The sequence below is a fragment of the Puntigrus tetrazona genome, unplaced genomic scaffold (genome assembly GCF_018831695.1).
Source record: "Puntigrus tetrazona isolate hp1 unplaced genomic scaffold, ASM1883169v1 S000000804, whole genome shotgun sequence".
Taxonomy (NCBI): domain Eukaryota; kingdom Metazoa; phylum Chordata; class Actinopteri; order Cypriniformes; family Cyprinidae; genus Puntigrus; species Puntigrus tetrazona.
Window position 1 is genome coordinate 1 of NW_025048408.1, and position 8,940 is coordinate 8,940.

The 8,940-nt window shown below is 36.9% G+C and overlaps 1 protein-coding gene across 4 annotated transcripts; it reads left to right on the plus strand.

Annotated features, from left to right (window-relative positions):
* Positions 1 to 3,229: 3,229 nt before the first annotated feature.
* On the plus strand, positions 3,230 to 8,842 carry LOC122335573 (synapsin-1-like). 4 transcript variants are annotated; one of them, XM_043233414.1, is made up of 7 exons: positions 3,230 to 3,663; positions 3,761 to 4,285; positions 5,302 to 5,359; positions 6,068 to 6,159; positions 6,404 to 6,560; positions 7,424 to 7,513; positions 8,774 to 8,842. In XM_043233414.1, the coding sequence occupies exons 2-7, from the start codon at positions 3,978 to 3,980 to the stop codon at positions 8,840 to 8,842; spliced, it is 774 nt and encodes a 257-aa protein (XP_043089349.1). In that variant the 5' UTR covers positions 3,230 to 3,663; positions 3,761 to 3,977. The 4 variants fall into 4 exon arrangements, with proteins under 4 accessions (XP_043089349.1, XP_043089351.1, XP_043089350.1 ...); XM_043233416.1 differs by having other exon boundaries at positions 3,766 to 4,285; XM_043233415.1 differs by having other exon boundaries at positions 3,230 to 4,285.
* Positions 8,843 to 8,940: the final 98 nt, after the last annotated feature.

Here is an 8,940-nt window from a genome sequence, read left to right on the forward strand (position 1 = left end):
TATATATATAAATACACAGACACACACAGTATATAGCGCAAAATATGAGTATACATATATACATGTAAATATTTTCAGAAAATCTCTACTCTATCCGTGTGTCTTTATGTCTGTGTGTCTTACTAAATATACACAAATATACACAGAACACACATATTATATAAACCTTTTTTTAACATTTATTTAGCATGTGATTAATTGTATATTTATTTGTTAATTTTGTCCATAGCTTATTTTTCCTAGGTTATTTTCCTAACATATTTACATAAACCAGTATTTTAACAAACAGTCAAATATTTTCAGCTCGATGGCTGTTATCCATATGTATGTTAGGTGTATATGTGTAAATGGTGGCTATTGTTTTGAATGGCACCGGCTGTCTAAACTATTCACATGTTTGTTTCTGAATACTTTTGCTCATTCACTAATGAAACAGCTTTGTGAATGAGGGTATTAGCTCCCTTTGTTAATGTAATGGCTCAGAATTAGGGTCAAAGCCAGAAGTGACAGTTCACTTCAATTCATGTCACACATACTGTGCACTGTATGGAGAGACTTGAGCAACTGGTTCCTGCTGGAGAACAACAACTGCTTTCTCGAGGGAAAGGGACCCCTGTAAAACAACCCCTAACAAGGGAAGGAGGATGCGGTGCAGAATAATTGAGTTTTATATCACTGCAGAGTGTGAGCTCGTTTTTGTGTGTGTTTCATTGCTACTGTAATAAAACTAGCCTGAGAAAAGCAACAATAAAAATCTGTATGTACAAAGCAAACGGTGCCAGCGTAACGAGCCGCAACAACATTAAATGTTAATTGGATTTGATGTACACTGCCTTTCAAAGTCTGGGGTCCTAACAATTTTATTTTTTAAAGAAATTAGAAAGAATATTTAAATTATGCTAAATTAATATGCTAAATTGATCAAAGGTGACAGTAGAAATGGTTACAAAAGATATATTTTTTACTTTTTCTCATCAAAGAATACAAAAAAAAAATCAGTTTCCATAGAAACGTTCAGCAGCAGATGTTTTCAATGAAATCTTTCTAGAGCATATTAGAATTGATTTCAGATGGATCATTAAACCGAAGACTGGAACATTACCAATTAATAATAAAAAATGTAAACATTAACATTAAAAAACGTTTTTAAAAGGAGTTATTTTAAACTGTTTTTACATTATTTTGGTTAAATAAATAGCATAAGCAATATGGAATTCTTTCAAAATCATGAAAGCTTTACCAACTTTTTTTTTTTGGAATGTTAAATGGTAATATATAAGGAGACACACACACACACACACACACACACATATGTTGGCATTTGTGGTTTATGGGAACTGCATTTATAGATTTTCAAAAAACTCTTACTTTTAGTATTTTCTTTTAATTATGAAGACATTGGCAGTGTCCTCTTACATCACCCTTCAAACTGTAATAGCCTATTAATGATTAAAAAGCAGTATTTTCCCTCATTGCAGAGCTTGTTCAGAAGGGAGGGGGGAAAGACAGAGGAATTATAGACTGCAGCCCCACTGTAAAGCTCTGGTGTAAAATAGCTCTGTTAAAGTCACATCTCAGATTACATTGTGTGTCTGAGGGTGTCTGCCGCGGCCCACGCCTCCATTTTGTGCTAATGTGGGTGTAACTGATTCACCACTCAAATAAAGCACGTGAGTAATGCTTTGTTTATTGACTGGGTCTTTTTTCATTATCAAACAGAAATGGCCATAGCAATTATGCTTAAGAACCTGTGCAGTGACAAAAGCAGTGCATATGAAATGGCTGAAAATTAAAACGCATATATCTCTTAGAGTCATACAAACACAAGAGCAGTGAATGTGTTGTTAATGTATTGCGTGGCATTGGGTGGAGGCTGTAAACGTTACGTTCCTTCATTTGAATATCAATCCATTTCCTGATAAATGACTTCACTGGGGAGACAGGGGCCACTTTTGAGTCAAATGGCTAGTTATTTGCACAAATAAATGTTTTCACTAGAAGTGTGTTTTTTAGGAATGCTATTTCGTAAGAGTTCTAAATACCACTGACATACAAAAGTCAAGTATTTAAGAAGTATAGCCTATATGAAAATACATTTGATTTGAAGGCTTGAAATATGTGCTCAAGACAAGGTTATTTTTCATAAGAGCTAACACATTTTGTATTTGATACGTTTTTTGTATATTTGAGTTGCTGTTTTGATAAATGCCATAACTGCATCTGAAACAGAAGTAGTAATAGATCTTTTCTCATTCCCATTTATGCTATATGGCAATATATAAGTTTTAGAAAGATCTGTAATATGCATTTTAAGGGTAAAATGACATTTCTGTACAGAAAATTGTCACCCGACCAAGCTAAACAACAACAAAAAAAGTAAAGCTGTGGTCTATCATATTTCCAAAACAGAAAATAAGTATTTTAAGAAAACAGATCCCTTCGCATCTGCTTGTCAGAGAAAGTGTTAACACAATTTTACATCTGCCCTTTTATTCAGTTTTAATACCTTAATGTTACTGAGAAACCCAAACATAATAATAAAAACATTTAGATAAATCTGCATATGTAATGGACATCAGTTTTTAATATTTTTTAGTAAAAAAGCCTCACATTTAACAAAGCACATACAAAAGACCTGAGCTGGAGCAACATGGCCTGTTTAACAGAATAAAACTGTTTGGCGTGTGTAACCCATTTTGAAATTTTCATTGGAGCATAAAGTGTCATGACCTCCTATTAACATTAGGATAGATATAGATTATAGATTTCCTGTCCATGGTGCTGAAAACATTAACAGTAAAGGGGTATCTCCACGGTAACTGTCCAGAGTACTGAAAACACACCCTTGCTTTGCATAGATGACGTATTTCAATACATTATATTCTATTCCCAAATGCCCCTAAAATAAACTGTGTAGTAAATAAATAGATAGTATTGTGTAGTAAATAAAATAAATAGTGCTCCAACAGCACTATTAACTTTTAACCTATTATTGCTAATATAATACACTCCACTAATTGTCATGTATCTGAGACTTTTCTTTAAAGCCCCTTACAGCATCCTTATAATGCACAAGGACGGTCCCAAAGGAACAACCCGGGTTTAGGTGTGTTGCTCAAGGACGCCATGGTGACACCTGCAGAGTCTGAACCTACAACCTTTTCCTTACAAGCTCTTTAATCACAAGTCAGCACCACCCACTGTCAGTGATGTTCAATCGATGTGTCTCGCTTTCTCAAAATGAACACAAGCACGTGTCAAATTCGTCTCTCCTCTCCATTCATCATTTTACGCATCTAAACAACACATCCCGGACCGGTCCCGTGCGTAAAGAACGTGCGCAACGGGAGAAACTGATGATGGGTCAGAAAAAATGACGAGGGAAAACACTGGGCGGATTACCAGGATTGGATGGCACGAGTGATGCAATCCCTGCATCCTCCGAAGCCCTAACCGGATCGCGGAGAATCTGGCCGGAGATTTCGCCTCACCGACTTTCATTTATGACAATTACTACCTTTACCGAGCGAGCCCACTTTTAACAAGTGCCTCTCCGTTACGAGTGTTTTTTTTCCCCCTCCACGCCCGCGGAATAGGATCTAAACACCATCAACATCAATGGAAGGAGCACGAAATCTTAATGCCAATTGTTGAACGAGTGATGTAAGTCAACCAATCGCGCTAATTACGAGCATTTATCAATGCATATTTAATCGTGACTTTATTAAAGCGTCGGTTTGGTTTCTGTCATTTGTTGCAGCGCAGCTTTGCACGTCGTGAAGCACGACCTTTGCTTCGAGGTGCACCCCGGAGAATTGCGTATCGACTCTTTTTCGCGTCTCGTTTTAAACCGAAGCAGTCGGTTGCATCCTCTATATTAGGTGCTTGATCGGTTTTCCATTCATCTTGGATTTTTTTTTAACCGTGCAAAACCTGCAGGGAAATAATTTACCGTCGCATACCTTTTAATATCCACCATGAATTACCTGCGACGACGACTATCGGACAGTAATTTCATGTCCAACTTGCCTAATGGCTACATGAGCGATTTACAGCGGCCCGATCCGCCGCAGCAGAGCCCAGCCCCGGTGCTCTCTCCGGGTTCTCAGGAGAGGCGTCAACCCCCCAGCCAGTCTACCGGCGCCGGCTTCTTTTCTTCCATCTCCAACGCCGTCAAACAGACCACCGCCGCCGCCGCCGCTACCTTTAACGAGGCCACCGAGAGAGGGATCGGCTCGGGCAACGCCAAGACCCTCCTGGTCATTGACGACCAGCAGACAGACTGGTAAGACGCACGATCTTATGTGCTGGGGATGCATTTTACGAGCAGATCTTTCGAGTGTTAGTTTGACGTTTCGGGCTCGCACCTGAGGTGTAGCTCGTGCTAATACAGGGCCAAAAAAAGAGTCACTATCCAAACGTCGTGACTCATTAGTCTATGGGCCTTTCTGGCACGCGCGCTCGTGTAGTTGTGGGTGTTGCCGCGCGTGTGTTTGTGCGCATTTCACTATTCGGTCTGGGCCAGTTAATGGAGAACACCCCACGGCAAAGTATATTACATTAGCGTTTCAGTTCAGATTAAAAGGTCTCGTGTTGATGGATTTAAGACTAGACTGGCTGTGCGTGTGTGGAAAAATCAAGTCTTTTGGTATTGAGATTTTTTTGAATTTTTACAGGTGAACTTATGGGTTGGTTTTTAAATATATATTTTTTTAGAAATTTATTTCAAGAGCCAGCTTTTCTTGTCTAATGGGGTTAATGGATTGACAGTACAGAGAACTGATGGGTTCCTCAGAGGACTGTCCTTTTTTGCAAGGATGTCTGGAAGTTCTCCAGTTGTTTCCTCTGTATGGCGATCTGAGGAACCCCACATGGTGCCTCGAGCATCTTTACCATTTTAAAGTGTGTGATGCTGCTCTCACTGTTTCCCATGAGGGCCTGTGACACATTTACTGGGATATTAAAACAAAACAACACCAACAAAATTCATTTCATATGCATTTAAGAAACTTTTTAGTGAAGGCAACATTTCATCCATCCAATTTTTTTATTTAGCGACTGAAAACATTGCATTCTAACATCTTTGTGTAAAAACAATGGATTTAGGGTTAAGCGAAATAGCTGCATTTAAATATTAAAATGTTATTATTAAGCGCAATGTCACATAGTTACAGACACTCAAATGATTTTCACGCCATTTCACTGTTGCATAATTTAGTTTGGACACAGTTCCAGTGTTTTTGACAACTACGACTCAGAAGTGCAAAAAATGTTCTGTCTTTTTTGTCTTTTTTTCTTCAGGGCAAAGGTGTTCAAAGGCAAGAAGGTTCATGGTGAATTTGACATCAAAGTAGAACAGGTGAGACTTTTTTAATACTTCCAAAGTAACAGAGCAGTACGACTCAACAGTGTGCCAGATTTAATGAGTTAGATGTTAAGACTTACCAAAGCATATTATCACAATATCATGCAATATTGAGCCTGTCATTTCTTTAGCGGCATTTCGTTTGTGTTCGCAAAAAGGGATGGGACAGTATCAAAGCATGATGAAAAGCAAGTTCTAATCTATTATAGACAGTCATAAAAGAAAATTAATCTGTGTCAATTAATAATATCCTTTGAAATGATTAGTCATGGGCAAGACAGATTTGGTGGCAGCTTAACAATAAGCCACAAGTAATTTTAACCAGAAGAAACATTTTGGTTTTGAACAACTGCTTACATTTTTGTTTGGTTAGAGTTTTATATGTAATACTATTAATTAGTGCAGAATAATCCAGGGATTTATGTAAGACTTTGACAGCCTTATTAAATACCAGACACTAGGATTCAATACGCCATTTGACAATTCCAATTTTAATCACGTCGGTCAAAAACCCTGTCTTTAAAGGAAATATGGATGGCGTGCTTTAAAAGGAAGCAGTTTTTATTGCTAGAATTGAACCACACAGGCAACCCATCACGGGCCTCAGGTGTGGTTTTAGTATGAATGCTTTGACAACGGCACTTTACCAAACAAGCGCATTGATCCTTTCATTCCATCTGCTGATTTTTCATTGATTTTCAAGCCGACTTCTCTGAGGTTAATCTGGTAGCTCACGCAACGGGAAGCTACAGCGTGGACATTGAGGCCATCCGCAATGGCAACAAAATCACAAAGTAGGTTTCACATCTGTTTAAGAAATATTCAAGAACGTTTTTTTCTTTTGCACAGAGGAAACATGCAATTCAGCGCATTTACTTTATTGATTAATTCAGCAAACGGCTCATGAATATTTAGAGCAGCAATCTGCATCTGCTTTATTTGAAGAACGTATACTGTATCTATACTGAATAAATAGATTTGCTTCAGTTAATCGATTAAATACTTATAATGATTACTAACATTTCTGTGCTCATGTAGGTGTTTCAAGCCAGATTTTGTGCTGGTGCGACAGCATGCTTTTAGTATGGCCAAGAATGGAGACCACAGAAACATTGTGATTGGGCTTCAGTATGCCGGTCTGCCCAGTGTCAATTCCCTTCACTCCGTCTACAACTTCTGTGACAAACCATGGGTGGTGAGCACTGCATACATCAGCCCAAAACGACCAGCTCTTTTGTATCCGATTTCAATTGAATAGTATATTTGAAATAGGTTTCTCGAATTCTTGTGTTCCCAGAGTAAACGAAAATTGTGTTTTCAAAATCATGGAAATGAATTAAATTGGTAACACTTTACATTATAGAGGTGTTCATAATATATGTTGCAATGAGATATTTAATAAATAATTGTAACCAAAGTTAAAACGCATTATAATACTTGAAGGCTTGTATGTCTTATGTTTTAATGCATTATGTTTTCTAACGGAGTAACAAATGAATAGATAAATATGATGCATTATTACTGTGGTTGCAATTATTCATAATATAATGCAATCATAAATACATCATAAGGTGCCTTACAAGGCGTAATTAATGCATTAAAGCTACTTTTTATAATGCGTTATGTATAAAGGATTTAAGTGTTACAATATTATTTCATATACCATCTTATTAAATGTCTGTATTTCTTCACTCGATGTACAAGATCTAGTCTTAAAAAAAGATACAGATTTATGTTGCTCTTGTATAGTGAGAAATATATCTTTATTTAAATATACATTTTTAGTCAAACAGTTTTAATGAATTAGGTCAAGCTGCTAAAAAATCAGACTAAATAATTAATTTGTTAAACATCAAAATGATTTTTAATAATCAATCAAAATGGCTGTGAAAAAAGTATTAATTGAAAGTCCCTGTTTCCAGTTAAAAAGGGAAGAGCATTATCAAAAGGGCTTTAATACAATTTTTCCATTAAACGTCTGTAACTATCGCTGCATAAAAGATGTCTCTATGTTTATGTATGTATGTATGTCTGTGTGGGTCGCCGTGCATCTATCAGTTCGCTCAGTTGTCCAGATTGTTCAAGCAGTTGGGTCCAGAGGAGTTCCCACTGATCGACCAGGTTTATTACCCCAACCACAAGGAGATGGTGAGTGTTTAACCATCTGTTCCTGTCTCTCTCCTGGCCTTCCTCACTAGTAAACCCTGAGCTATAGGGCCCTAGATGGTCCCAACGGACCCCGCACAAAGCTCCCATCTGTGGCAGGGACAGTGGTGCCTGGATGCAGTAAACAGTAAAGCATAAAAGACTCATGCATATTCAGTGCCCCAGTTCAGCACTGCTCCACTCAACGTATTATATAGACCTGTCTAGACTAGAAATTTCATAAACTCCAGACTGGTATAATAGTGTGGTACATTACGGTTCTTACAGACATAGTTCAGGTTTTAATAGGAGAGGGGAGGCTTGCTGCAGTGCCACCACCTCCTCCTATTCCTCCACTGCAGGCATCTTCACACATAAATGATCCCAGACATACTCTTTGCCAGAACGTTTTCCTCTCTCACTGGCCTTTTTCTAAGATAAAGCGCGGCAGACGTTATTCTGTGGGCTCATTTTGTCCGCTAGCGGAAAGATTTTGCTCTCGCATTTCAATTACTGCAACATTATAAAAAAGATGCCTATCAAGCACCGCTGAGACTACAAATACACGCTCTCCTATTAACCACCGATTCAAGCAAAGCAACTAGCTGCTGGTGTCATTTACTATTAAATAATTCATTCAGATAAGAAAATATCCTGCCAGTATTGCATATTAACATCTGCGATAAAAACATGGTTGAATAATGGCATGTATAGATTTCTTTATGTATATGTATAAAAACACATGCTACCATAGGTAAGTATAGACATCTCCAACTTGATGTCATTCACCATAATCAATGAATATTCAAAGATATATAAGTGTATAACTTACACTTGACGCACACAGTCAATGCTCACAAATCATATAAACTATTCCTTATGAGGAATGTATATATGCATTCATATATTTGGTTACAAATGTAGAAAAAAACTGTAAAATTGTAGGATTTTAGTGCCATTTAAAATAACTGTTTTCTATTTTAATATATTTTTTAAAATGTAATTTATTCCTGAGCAAACATTGCTTTACTCTTTAGTATCGCATGATCCTTCAGAAATCATTAATATGCTGAGAAATATTTCTTAATGAAAACAGTGTGGCTTAATGTTTTTGTAAAAACATTAACTTCCAGGATTCTATGATAAATAGAACATTAAAAACAACAGCATTTATTTGAAATAGATTGTAAGTGTTATATTATTCTCTTCTATTTTTTTTATATTATTCTCTTCTATTTTTTTTTATATCTCTTTTGTCGTCAGATCACCACACCTGGCTTTCCTGTGGTAGTGAAGATGGGTCATGCTCACTCTGGCATGGGAAAGGTATGATTAAAACCCTTTCTTAGACATTCCTGTTATTTAAAATACAATTTTTTAAATATATGATACAATGTCATTTATTATAGTAAATAGCCCTAACTATATAT

Bases quoted from the DNA above. Each gene is read 5' to 3' on its own strand.
- LOC122335573 (XM_043233415.1), top strand. From the start codon at position 3,978: ATGAATTACCTGCGACGACGACTATCGGACAGTAATTTCATGTCCAAC. The intron at 4,286-5,301 runs GTAAGACGCACG...TTTTTTCTTCAG, and splicing joins GACGACCAGCAGACAGACTG to GGCAAAGGTGTTCAAAGGCA. The intron at 6,561-7,423 runs GTGAGCACTGCA...TGCATCTATCAG, and splicing joins TCTGTGACAAACCATGGGTG to TTCGCTCAGTTGTCCAGATT.